Source organism: Typopeltis vanoorti, chromosome 14 (assembly GCF_054136105.1).
Source record: "Typopeltis vanoorti isolate ZY-2024b chromosome 14, IOZ_Tvanoo_1.0, whole genome shotgun sequence".
Taxonomy (NCBI): Eukaryota; Metazoa; Arthropoda; class Arachnida; order Uropygi; family Thelyphonidae; genus Typopeltis; species Typopeltis vanoorti.
Window position 1 is genome coordinate 97,437,765 of NC_143562.1, and position 14,677 is coordinate 97,452,441.

General features: G+C 35.0%; 1 protein-coding gene across 1 annotated transcript in view; it reads left to right on the top strand.

The window, feature by feature from the left end:
- Positions 1-14,677, top strand: part of LOC150099792 (alpha-2-macroglobulin-P-like) — a 524,250-nt gene that overhangs the window by 441,853 nt on the left and 67,720 nt on the right. The window contains exon 28 of the mRNA XM_090403491.1: positions 13,237-13,355. Within this exon, the coding sequence (XP_090259617.1) occupies positions 13,237-13,355 (119 nt within the window). The remainder of the gene's footprint in view (positions 1-13,236; positions 13,356-14,677) is intronic.

Here is a 14,677-nt window from a genome sequence, read left to right on the forward strand (position 1 = left end):
CCTTTCATGATGTAAATCATCTTATGACAAAATTCCCACCTGCAGCTGAAATACTAGTGTTTTATGAAATGAAGAAATTTTACAATTGATATTTGATAATATTTGTCTTCTTGACGGGGGGGGGGGGGGTATATGTGTGTCCAAAGTGAAAAACATAGTTAATTCTCTTATGAGAATTAATTATGTGCTTGGAGAGTGGGTACATTTACCACTTAGCCAACCAGGCCAACTATTTAGCCAACAATTCCAACTAAAGATATTTCTAATTACAGTTTATTTTTGAATTGTTCACAAGAGAATTAATTGACTATGTATTTCACTTTGAGAACATGTACCTATGCATTTTTTTTTCTGTTAAGAAGACAAATATTATAAAATAACAGTTTTAAAATTTCTTTGTTTCATAAAATATTAGTATTTCAGCCACAATGGGAATTTTGCCTTAGACTGATTTACATCATGAAAAGATTTATGCAATTATACTGCCGTTTTCTTTAATATAATTACTCAGATGGACATATATAGTCTTAAACTAGCTCTGTAAAACAATAATAGCTTTCAGAATCTCTTTACAATGCAGGAAAAGTGGAGTCCCATGTATTCTGGTAATTTTACCCAAAATACATACAAAATATAGGTATCCTATAATTGAAAGCACTTTATCTTCTGAATTAGTTCAGTAAAAAAAAAAAAAAAAAAAAAAAAACTCATCTAGATGTGTGTCTTAAGTGCACATAAAAATAGTAAAAGGTTACAAAAATAAAAAAAAATAAATAAAATTCTTAAATCTGGTGCCCTTACTCCCTAACTACACAATCAGTTTTATAAAAAAAATAATATCCTATCTAAAGAGCCTATAGTGTTCTAAGTTAAAAAAAAAAAAAAAAAAAACATTTTAAGAAATAAACAGAAATTAGGGAACTCACAGATCAGTAAAATACAAAATATTAATTTCACTTTTTATGGAATAAAAATATAAAAAGGCTAAATAAAATCTAATTAAATAATACAGAAATAAAGAAAGAAACTATATTTCCTAAAATATTTCTTGTTTTCCCTTTGTTTTTCATATATGCGTAGCATTACAATATTATTTCAATTTTCGCATGATGAATTGTGAATTGAATTGAATTGAATGGATTGAAGAATTGTATGGACATGCACTATCATCCATTCCAAAGTATGGCATCCTCAAAACACACATAAAAAGAAATCATTTGTTCTAATGATATAGCTGTTTGCCAGAGAACTCTGTCATCTTTGTGGTACTTTTTAACTGATGGCCAACCTATATGAAGCCCAAAATATTGCAGTTTCCATCTCTCTCACACTTGACACCCAATATTACAACAAAGCTATTCCCATTCCCTATATCTGGGTTAAATTTCAAAATATAGACAGTCTTTCATAAATAAAATCTTCGTGCCACTTTCAAAACACCCAGCTAGTGGTCTTCATCCACTCTTCAAAGGATCACCTTCACCTTCTTGTACATCCTGGAGTGTATAAGGTTCCTTGTGCATGCTAACTACTTTGGAGAGACCAATAGATCTGATTGAACACAAAAACTACATTTTCAGTCATCTGTATGGCAAATCAAGAATTACACAGAATTGAATGAAAGGAGACAACTGTGCTGCATAGTAATTGCCGTAGGTCTGAAAGACTATTTTTAGAATCAGCATCAGCTATACAATGCACCCCTAATCTTATTAAGTAAGACTGCATTAATTTGCTTATGATCTGGGAGACAGTCATTCTCAGATCACCCATGGCTGATTTTCTGAATAACTTCATTTTTTATCCTATCCTATAGGATGCCTTGATATGACATTAACTCTTTTGTTTCTGCAACAATCTGATTTCACTGTGTCATGCCATAATTGTCAGTTTCCCTTTGAAGATGCTAGTTTGAAATCTAGTGGAATATTAGCAATTCAATATATTTATTATTTATTTTGTTCTTTTGGTATTCTTTATACCATAAAGCACTATTATGAAGAGTCTCACTTCACTGCATTACCTAGATTATTGCCACCACAACTATTACTGATTTTTCAGAAGTTGCATTATTTTTTGTATCTCTGCTTGTATTTTATGATGTGCCTTTTTTTTTTACTGGCATCATTCTTTTACACATGAAAAGCTTCGTTTGTTGTCATTCAGAAACTGGAAGTTCCTGTCATTTTCATCATACCTTTAATTTTTATTAAACTGGCAATTATTTCTTTGCCCTAACATAAATTGCCACCTAGTGCTGTACAATACTCCTGGGATTCTCACTGTGCAGTTTGTTGTTAACACATTGTTGAAATTGATTACACTTTGTAGAATCATTTGGAGCATAAACATTAAGCCTCTGTCTGTGGTTTCGACTTGATGGGCCATAATAGAGCAAATAAGATGATGATCAGTCCAACAACCACCAGCACTGGTCATGGCTCTTGTGAGAAGGACATAATTATAATCACAAGCACATGGCAATCAAGAAACAGGGATCTGAGCCAGGGTGTTTCCTTGATATTTTGAATTCATTATTTGTATTTGTGTTGACATTATTGCTCAGCACACTTCATCAATAGAGAAAATACATTTGAGCTTAATTTTCCAACATTGTTTTTTCCTAATATTTTTCTGCAAGAATATTTGAGTCATACTTATCTCTGGTATTGAATAATTCACCAAGAAGAATCAACTTAGTTGTATCTTGGAATGTTATTCAAGATAGTGTCAAGTTTGGTACATTTAAATCATCATCATTAATAACCAGGGTTGGAACACAGGTGCTGATTATCTTGTGTTCTTGGGTAACGTGACTTAAGATGTAAGTGATTTTTTAAGGATACTTGTGCCTTAACCATATGACAAAATAACATGAAAACACAAGGATAATGATGAATAGTATTAAACTTTAATAGCCAAATATTTCTACTTGAAAATTACAGCTCATCATGAGTGGTATGTAGGCTAATGAAATGCAGGTTGCAAATAGTGGATTATTTAAGACAATGAGAACCATGCGGCAATGTAACTGGAACAATAGAAGTGGTTAACAGCAGATAGCTTATTTAATAAAATAAAAATAAATAAATAAAAAAGATTGCCTTCATCTGCTCCCACAAACCTTTCCTGCAGACAAAGTCAAATTGTGCACTTTGTTATCCACTCAGGCTATTATATTTGTCAAAACAGAATTTACATACAGGTTGAAGGGGGACTGCAGTGGCAAGTCACTCTCTCCATCTCCCAGAAACACCAATCTTATCTAGAGCACCTAGAAGAAATCTTTTTTTCATCCATATCACTCCAACCTTCATTTTGATTATGTTGCATTCATGGCATTTTTCCATCTGGCTCCACAAAGAAGATATCTTACCAGCCTTTCAAGTGGAAATAAACAATCTACACTCCTGGATAAGCTTCATCATTGAAATAGAAGAGAAAAACTAGCTGTACTGGATATTTTACCCTTCTGCTCCCCTTCAGGTGAATTAACCATGTCCATTCATCACAAATTCACTGAATGCTACATACATTACAAAAACAACCTATCCACCATCTTTCTCAAAAAAAATTGGAATCATCAAAAAGTCTTTTACATCATGCTTATATTGTATGATCAAAACCACAACAGCTAGGGCAAGAATTTTGGACATCAATTGCAGGATGCAACAGATTAGCTTTTCAGAACAAACTATACAATGTGTCTTTGATTTCTATAAGCCTACTTCAAACAACAGTGAAACATCATGGAAGTTCCAAGCTCAAACATTTCTGGCATCTCTGAAAACCAATCTCAAGAATCTGTAATCTCCTCTTTCACTACCTGGAATGTACCAAGTTCCTCGTGACTGTCCTAACCTACTTCGGAGAAGCTGGACATTCTGTGGAAAAAAGAGTACAAGAACACCAATCTTAAATTGTTAACAAGAAATTTGGCTTGGCAAAACATGGAATTGATACCAACTAGTGTTTCCAAATTCCCGACATTTTGGAACCTTCGGGAATCGAGAATGGGAAATCGTATTTCCCGAGAATTCTTGAGAATTCCTGAAATAATCTTTTTTATTTAATTTCCGTTGATCATCTGTAATAATGGCTATAACAGTAAATGTTAATAAACAGAAAAGCCGTAGAGAAGGTGGGGCAACTGGGGTTCGTGGCCCCGGCACAGTCTTTCAGAGGTTTCGAGACACTCCTATATGTAAAAGGTTGAAGCAAAAAATGAGTAAATGAAATTTCCTAAATGGAGGTCGACCGGAATTTCATGACTAGTGCATCTCTTGCCCTGAGCGCTAAACAGAGGTCACTATGGTATCATTTTGGCTAGGTTTCTGTTATATTTCAGGTTTTCTCAAAATATAAACAATGTAATTAATGCAAATTTTATTTAACCAAACCTTATAGTATACAGTGAGTTTTTACATATATCACACAATGTATTAACATTCCCAATCTCATTTAAATATTTTATTTATTAAATTAAACATTAATAGAAAACAAATGCAAATATTATTCGCTTGAAAATTAAAAAATACTTGAAATAGTTTTTGTCATTTTTAAAATGAAACTTTAAGAAACATAGTGCATCAATTGCCCGATCAGACAATCATGATCTTTGCTTTGACAAATATTTGACAAATATACTTGATGTGGAAAAATTTCTTTCATTTTCTGTAGACGTTGGTCAAATTGTTAAGAGTGTGTCTAAAAGCATCTTCAAGTTGGGAGTGAGAGAATGCATTGCTTCATATAAGTTCATTTCCTTCCTTAGAGAAGCAAATATTTTGTCTGCATGCATAGGGCTAGGCTTTGATGTCGAAATGGATATTGCTTTAGTCAATTCACTCTTCAGATCAAATTCTGATTTAATATCAGAACTCTGTAAGGACATCCTTTATTTCTTTTATTTTAACTTCTTTTGCTGTAAATGTTCCTTTAAAAAGTCTTTCCTTTAATGACTTCGCCAATTGTGCAATTTCATTCTTAATTGACAAGGCAAAACATTCATCCTCTTCCATCTCACATAAACAACTAACATTGCTCAAGTACTTTGTGAGAGACACAAGATCTCTATTTCTATGTTTAACCAATTCAAATTTTATTTCCTTTAAAAGCATTTGGCTCATTGGAGAATTCTGTTTTACTAAATTACTGAACAGGAACTTAAAAAAATTCCTTCACTTGTGAGAATATTAGCTTCTCTATTGCTTAAGGCTTCAACTGCTAATCTTACAGGTAGTAAGCAATTCAACATACCTCTCAATATTTCATAATACTCTTCTTTCCATAAATGATTGAGTTTCAGCTGTCGTAAAACAGTCTTAATCAGATTTACAATCTTTAAAAATCTTTCTATCATTCTCTCCAGTGTGTTTTACAGTCCAAAATGACTTCTAGTTCCCTCTTTTCACTCTTGGTTATTTCTTGCTGCAAAAGAGAATTTTTTACTGGAGAATATTTAAATATTTTCATAATTCTTCATACGCTGCTAACTGCTGAAGATAGATCATCTCGCAAATCATACTGATCAGCTCGGGCCACACCATCTCACTCAGAATCACTGTTATCATCTTTATCATATTCAGAATCTGTATTGAATTCACTATCACTGCTACAAGTCACCTTTCAACTTTTTAACATAAAATACTTCTGTTACAGCTAGATGTAGGGCATGGTTGTAGCAGTACTGTTGAATAGTCGGTGATAATTTTCCGAATTTTTCCATAACAACTGCACCATCACTTGTAATTGCAACTGCATCACTTTCAAGTTTTAACTGAAAGTTTTCTAATCTTTCCTGAAGCAAGGATAACACTTTTTCCACAGGACAGTTCCCATGTATTCTTATTAAACCAAGATTCATAGAGGTCTCATTGCAGTATACGTGAACATTCATGTATCTGCGATTCTTGCAACTGATCCACTCGTCTATTGAAATACTCAGTTTTTTATTATCACATTTGAATACTTCCAATTTCTGGATGTACAATAATTATGTATTAGTGTCATAGTTGAAGATGGACTTCTTGGCAACTGCATTCCTTTGCTTGTGAAACTTTCTGTAATAAACTCACTTTTTGTGATGCTGTTGACTGATATCCCATCCAAGGCTGCTAATTTGCTTACGGTTTCTTCTAAATCCAGTCCCTTGATATAATGTAAAATTGTCATCTGTCTCTTAGAAGATGACGGCATTGGCTCATCATTATTCAATTCAGACTGTTTTTTTCTTTTCATTCGTTGAACATATACTAGGTGCCTATGTAGACCTCTGGTTGATGATGCTTCGCATTGCAAAGTTTTGGAGCATATCTGGCAATGAGCTGATTCGTTATCTTTATCTTTTCTAAAATATTCCCGACATTCTTTATACTCTTTACTCATTCTGATGGCAATCTATAAAAAAATAATAAAATATGATTTTTATGATTTGATAAAAAATAATTTATTAAAAATTTTCCCGATTTCCTGACCAAATTTTCTCGGGATTCGGGAACGGGAAAATGAAAAAAATTCCTGAGAATGGGCAGGAATTCCTTCCTGCCCGGAAACCCTAATACTAACCATAGTATCTACTGATCTGATACCTGCTTACTTCATTGGTACCACCACAAGTTTGAATGTTTCTTTAAAAAGAGCACTGAAGGACTGCTTTATTGTCCAAACTTGAATTGTAATAACTACCCTGCCTTACCGAAGATATGGGAAAGTCTTATTCTGATCTGGTATCAATAATTTTTTAATTAATTTTTTTTCATTTGTTTATTCTGATGCATAAATAATACATTCCATGAGTGAAGAAGAGGACACAATTTGGAGTAAAGTGGATGACAAACAATATTAAACAGGAACTGCATGCAAAAAAGAGGCTATGGAAGAGATATAAGGAGACAGGTAAAGAGAAGATGCATGAAGAATATAAGACACAGGCCAGGAGAGTGACTAGTATGGTAAGGAAGGCGAAACTGGAATATGAGAAAAGATTTGGCCCTTAGATCCAAGGAAGATCCTAGGGAATTTTTTAGCTATGTGGCCAGTAGGAGGAGAAATGACTGTGGAAGAATGACATTGTGGGATAAAATAAAAATGGGAATAGAGTGATTGATGCAGAGGACATAATGGAATTGTTCAATGAACACTTTATTGGTGTACTGTATTTCATCCTGGAGGATTCAATTTGAATACTAGAGGGATACGGCAGGTTCGAGGTTTAGAGATGCAGGAGAAGAATGTGTTGCAAATACTGAGTACTCTGGATGTCAGTAAAGCTGTGAGACTGAATGGTATTTCACCACGAGTTTTGAGAGAATGTGCTAGGGAACCGACAGTGCCTTTGACCTGGCTTTTCAATGAAAGTCTGGCGGAGAGAAAGGTGCCCATGAAATGGAAGGAAGGTAAGATAGTGCCATTGCATAAGGGCAGTAGCAGACTGGCCTATAATTAGACACTTCATCAGTAGTTAGTAAGATCCTGGAGAAAGTAGTAAGGGACCGTATACAGCATTGGGGAAATGAGGGTAATGTTATCTGTGAGTCAACATGGATTTGTGAAGGGGTGCTCTTGTTTTAGCAATATGCTAGCCTTTTATAATAAAGTTACAAGAGCATTAGATGAGGGCAAGGCATATACTGCAATTTTCTTAGACTTAACAAAGGCATTTGACAGGGTGCCACATGATAAGCTGATATTCAAGTTGCAGCACATGGGTCTGGATGTCAGATTGGTCAACTGGATTCAGGATTGACTATCCGATAGGTATCAGAGAGTTGTGTATGGTGGAGCAATATCAAAGAGGCAGAAGGTTACAAGTGGGGTTCCACAGGGCTCAGTACTGGGACATGTATTGTTTAACCTTTATATCAGTGACATTGTCAGTGGATTGCAAGGGATATTCAGTTATTTGTTGATTATGCGAAGCTGGGAAGGGTTATTAGTAATAGTGCAGATGGTTAGTCCTGCAAGAGGATTTGAATAAGCTAGACAGATGGACAAATGAATGGGGGTCAGTTTAATGCAGCAAAATGTAAGGTCTTGAGGTTTGAGACACATTGATGGGATGGTGCATACTCTATGGGAGGAGTTAAACTGGAGGAAGTATTGGAGACAAGAGATCTGGGGTTGATGATTGATAGAAACCTGAAATTTAGGGGACATATTGCAAAGGTAGTGAAGGTAACACAGAGGATTGCTACAATAATGAGGACATCATTCTGTTGTATAAGACTCTGATCAGACCACACTTAGACTATTGTTCTCAGATCTGGTCCCCAGGATTTGAAGGGGATATATTAACTATGGAAAGGGTACAAAGGTGGATAACAAGGATGGTTTCAGGACTGTACAATTTTAGTTATGAGGATTGGCTGAGGGAGTGTGGACTGCAGAGTTTGGTGGATAGCAGAAGGAGAGGTGATATGATTGAGACTTTTAAACTCTCAATCATATCACTCCCCAGTGTCAACCCTATAACCACCTCTCAACTTGAGAGGTGGTTATAGGGTTGACACTGGGGAGTTCTTTCGCTTGGCTGAACAGCAGGAAGGAGTCATGACAAGGGCCATCCCTGGAAGTTACAAAAGGAAACTGTGAGAAAGAGGGTTAGAAGTGGTTTCTTTGCATGGCGGGTGGTTGAACCATGGAATGCATTGCCTGATGGAGTGGTGAGAGCGACAACGGTCAATTCATTTAAGGAGTAGTATGATGGACTTTGTGTTTCCTAGGAGGGACCTCCCTGGATGAGTCTTGATAGACTTGTGTTTCTTAGAAAGGACCTCCCACAATGAGTCTTTTGACTCCATGGAGGGCTGAATAATGATAATAATAATCTAATACAATACTGTTAACCACTTGCATTATTCTGTTTACCATATGCGACACTCACTTTCTTATAATCCACTGTTCACTGTTCTGCTCTGTATTTTACTAGCCTATATGCTACTGATGATGATGATGATCTGTAATTTTCAGGTCTCACCATTAAAGTTTAATAGTATTTATTATTATCCTTGTGTTTTCATGTTTTGTCTTTGAGGTATAAGGTCATGAGATGCTAATTAATTCCAATTGGTACTTCACATAGATCAAATCACTAACAAATTCATTTTTAATGACAAAACCAACCCTGTGAATCTGTTTTTCTTCTGCATTCTCTTTTTTTTAAAAAAAAGGTATATTACCTGTGTGCTCTTTTAGCTGTCCATCTCCAGCATTTTAAATTTCTGAAAGAGTAGCTATATTGATAAATAATAATATTTTTTGGTTTACCGATCAAGTGTTGATCAATTTTATTAACTGAACCAACTAGTTTTGCCACACTTATCTGTTGGCATCTTCAGGGCTTACATAGAGGTTTAAACAATCTCACAATTATGCGTAACTGCAACCTGACAAGAATAACTGTAAAAAACTGACTAGAATAATTACAAATAAAATAGTTTCGAACGTGAGTGAAACACGTATCGCGTGTACAAGATCAGCTAGCTGTTGCTGAGTAACTTTCTGTAGTTTGTATTAAAGTTTATTTCTTCTGTTTTTAAGGTTCTGATTAGGGTTATACATATCTGGGAGTATTAGGCCTTGATTTCTGTTAAGGTTGACAGTAGAATGGGCGACTGTGGCTGCCTCTTTGAAAATTCTTGAATGGTAATCTTCCTCTATGTAAGGGGAACAGCTTTTGTCCCACTCGATGACATGGTTAGCTGTAGAGAAATGAGACGATAGGCCAGAAATGTCCTGTCTGTTGTTCTTGACATAGCCAATGTGCTCCTTTTTCCTGATTTTGAGGCTTCTCGAAGTCTGTCCGATGTAACTAGAGCCACGTGAGAATGGAATATTATAAACTCCAGCATATTTGTAGAAAGGATGGTTGTCTTTTGGAGATCTTAGTAGTTTACGAATAGATTCTATTGGTTTGAATGTTACTCTTATTTTATGTTGTTTGAGGAGATTGGCGAGCTTGTTGGAGATGCCACTTACAAACGGAATCGCAATCGTTTTTATATATTGAATATCTTCTTGTTCTCTTTGTGGTGGTTCAGAGAAAAGGATTTTATTGACTAGTCTTCTTGGATATCCTTTCAAGTACAAATTGTTGGAAATAAATTTTAACTCATCTTGAAGGGTCTTGTTGTCCGTTGTGATGCGAATCGCTCTTTTCTTTAACATGTGTACAATGCTGAGTTTATGTAAGATGTGGTGGGAGCTGAAATGTAGGTCACGACCTGTATTGGTTGGTTTTCTGTACACCGATAGATTTATACTGCCATCAATTTGTTTTTTGATTAAGATGTCTAAAAACGGTAGTTGTTTTTCTCTTTCAAGTTCCAGAGTGAATTTAATAGAATGATGGAAGGCATTGATCTTTTTGAGGAAATCATATATGTCATCTTTGTTATTGTTCCATACGATGAAGATATCGTCCACATATCTAAACCAAATTTTAAGTAGGAAAAATTTGTGATAAGATTTTGTTTTCTAAGTCTTCCATAAAGAGGTCAGCACATGAAGGTGAGAGTGGGCTCCCCATTGCCAAGCCTGTTAATTGTTGATAGATCTTATTTTTCCAAGAAAAGTAGTTGGAGTTTAGGCAGTGAGCAAACAATGAGGTTATATCTTGTGGGAACAAGGTACTTAAGATGTCAATGACCTCTACTACAGGAACGTTTGTAAAGAGAGAGGTATTCATGTGCTGACCTCTTTATGGAAGACTTAGAAAACAAAATCTTATCGCAAATTTTTCCTAAACCTAAAATTGGGTTTAGATATGTGGACAATATCTTCATCGTATGGAACAATAACAAAGATGACATATATGATTTCCTCATAAAGATCAATGCCTTCCATCATTCTATTAAATTCACTCTGGAACTTGAAAGAGAAAAACAACTACCGTTTTTAGACATCTTAATCAAAAAACAAATTGACAGCAGTATAAATCTATCAGTGTACAGAAAACCGACCAATACAGGTCGCTACCTAAATTTCAACTCCTCCCACCACATCTCACATAAACTCAGCATTGTACACATGTTAAAGAAAAGAGCGATTCGCATAACAATGACAACAAGACCCTTCAAGATGAGTTAAAATTTATTTCCAACAATTTGTACTTGAACGGATATCCAAGAAGACTAGTCAATAAAATCCTTTTCTCTGAACCACCACAAAGAGAACAAGAAGATATTCAATATATAAAAACAATTGCAATTCCGTTTGTAAGTGGCATCTCCAACAAGCTCGCCAATCTCCTCAAACAACATAAAATAAGAGTAACATTCAAACCAATAGAATCTGTTAGTAAACTACTAAGATCTCCAAAAGACAACCATCCTTTCTACAAATATGCTGGAGTTTATAATATTCCATTCTCACGTGGCTCTAGTTACATCGGACAGACTTCGAGAAGCCTCGAAATCAGGAAAAAGGAGCACATTGGCTATGTCAAGAACAACAGACAGGACATTTCTGGCCTATTGTCTCATTTCTCTACAACTAACCATGTTATCGAGTGGGACAAAAGCTGTTCCCCTTACATAGAGGAAGATTACCATTCAAGAATTTTCAAAGAGGCAGCCACAGTCGCCCGTTCTACTGTCAACCTTAACAGAAATCAAGGCCTAATACTCCCAGAGATATGGAAAACCCTAATCAGAACCTTAAAAAATGGAAGAAATAAACTTTAATACAAACTACAGAAAATTCCTCAGCAACAGCTAGCTGATCTTGTACACGCGATACGTGTTTCACTCACGTTCGATACTATTTTATTTGTAATTATTCTAGTCAGTTTTTTACAGTTATTCTTGTCAGGTTGCAGTTACGCATAATTGTGAGATTGTTTAAACCTCTATGTAAGCCCTGAAGATGCCAACAGATAAGTGTGGCGAAACTAGTTGGTTCAGTTAATAAAATTGATCAACACTTGATCGGTAAACCAAAAAATATTATTATTTACTAATTTATGATCAAGAAAATAACCTTCACGATAGCTATATTGATGTTGGATCTTTTCAGGTCAAGGGCAACAAAAGCAGTTTCTCTTTCAGATCAGCCAGCGGTATGGTTATCCATAAGAGTTTGGACATTCTGGCTTGCAAAGTAAATGCTTTGTGTTTGACCCTCAGAATGATAGTCCACTAAATGCAATTACCCAGCAGGAGTAATGAGTTAGACTACTTTTTGGAGTACCTTTTGTAACAAACTCTTCCCATCTGGAATTAGAAACTCTTTTCAGAGTGAAACCTGAGATGGATTGCTCAGTTAGGAATGCAGCTGTTGAAACAGTAGGCTGCTTCATTCCTCGAACTTTATGACTGAATCAAACATCTGTCATCTCCATACCGAATTGCAAGTAGAAATTTCCAGATTACAGTTCTCTTCCCATCACCACGAACCGATCACCAGAGGACTTGGGTAGATATGATATTGTGCAGAGACGATGATTGCTCCTATTTGGAAGAAGCTTATACATGACTTCTTTTAACGTGGAAATGTCGAATCATTGCAACAGACATGCAGTACTTGACGGCTCTGAGATGTCAAGTACTGCATCTCAGACTCCACTGGCATGGAGTCTGAGATGATAGGGATTGCTATACTGTTGCATCATCTTCTGCCATTCCAGCTGTTGATATATAGAATATTTGCTTCTTAGCAGTCAGTTATTGAGATCTTCTTGACTTGTGCTTTGTCTGGAACCTCCCCTTGTTGCCTATGATGATACTACCAATCCACAAGACCTGATGGGATCATTCTTGGGATTATAGGAATATGCAAGAGCCTCTCCACCACTACAAGATAGCAATCCTTAGAAGAAACTGCTGTTCACTGCTTTATATCCAGTCCTAGATAGAGACATATATGAAGAAATAAATAGTTCTTTGTTTCTGTTATAATCTGAACTGTTTCCATTTATTCAGTTGTAGTGCCTTTGTATTGTATGAGTTTAGTTCTCTATAAATGTTGGTATGAAATCCAATGAAATATCAGCAGTTTAATAAATTCATACTCTTTTGTTATTGTGTATTGTTGTGAGTCAATACCAAAAAAAAGATAGCATGAATAATGTACAGTACATGTGATTTAAATCAAATTCAAAACATTGAGAGATGGTAACATAGTTAATTTCTTGAGAACAATTATTTAGCATATATTAGTTGATTATACAACTGTCAAATTATAGATGAATAATATTGGTCTGTGTTTAAAATAACTGGGGATTCACCATTCTCATAGGTTGCAATGAAATACAATGTTCCTTCTGGACCACCCAGCAATGGATTTTTTCTAAATGTAAAAGCCACAAGAGGAGTGGCAAGTGACTGTGCTAAAGCACAAGTAATAGCTTGTATCAAGTAAGTATATAATATAGAATAAATAATTATTTCATAATTTAATGAATAATTATTTCGAGTAACTAAAATATATTACGATGATGATGCTGGCCTGGTTGGCCAAGACAATCAGATAACCATATAAACATCCATGTCTGCAGTGTACATGGATGTTTGTGATTGTCTGTGAAAATACTAGTGGTGGTGATGGGCAGTAGATGGCCTTGGTGGATTGAGTGGTGGAGACGGAGAGGGGCTGTAGAGTAGGTACCCTTCCTCAATGAGTCTTTGGACTCCTTGGAGGTGTCATGTAATAGCAATAATAATATATTGCTATACTGTTAATACCATAAAAATTTCTGCCACTTTTAATGCCTTTAAATAAAATTACTTGAAAATTAGTAATTGTTTAAAAATAATAATAATAATAAATGTGATTTTAAATTTCAATTCTGCAAGTTCCTGACTTTTTGAAATTAAAATTCTTCAAATTATTGTTATTTTTATTATTCATAGCTGGATTAGAATTGAATGACTTGTTGTAACAGGCCTATTTATTTCCTCTGTGTGTGTGTGTGCGTGCATGCCATCCAGTCATTTTGAAATTTTGGTGATCTTGTGAACAAAGGCTCTCCATCCTACTTGGCCTCTTATCCTTTCTTTCAACAATTGTAAGTTCAAGTTGGTAAGTTCTTTTATGTTGTACATTCAACTTGTTTGTAGTCCATCTTGTCATTCTCTCAATCTTCCCCAAAATAACTGTCTTTTCCAATGATTCATCAGCTTGCATATTATTTCCTACCACACTATAAATATTTTTATTTGCTAACCCTACACTCATAACTCTCTATAGCAACATATTCCATTCACTTTTATGGGGAAGTGGTGTACTACTCTCTAAACATCCTTACAACTTCCACGATGACACTATATATAATGAGATAAAATACTACAGAAATTATTTACACTGGAAAGAATTGTTTATGCTTTTTGGTTAAATTTCAAGATCATTCTCAGTTCTAAACAGTTAAAGAGATAAAATACCATGGAGTAGAAAGTTTTCTCAGTTGGTTATAAATTAAATTAAGGATGCCAAGAAATCATATTCTTGATTAATTCTTCATTCAAGTGTAAGCAAACAAAGTTTGCACATGAAGTATCTTCATGACTAGGCTATTTGTATATAGAGGTTAATGACTTGGCATTAATTGCTTCAGTATCTCCATAGGATCTGCCTCCCACTGATGAGATCTCAATAAAGGTAGAACTGGTCTGGGTAGTGGCCCTTCTCATAATACATAGCATTATACACACCCAAAAGGATGTGAGCTTTGCATTATGGG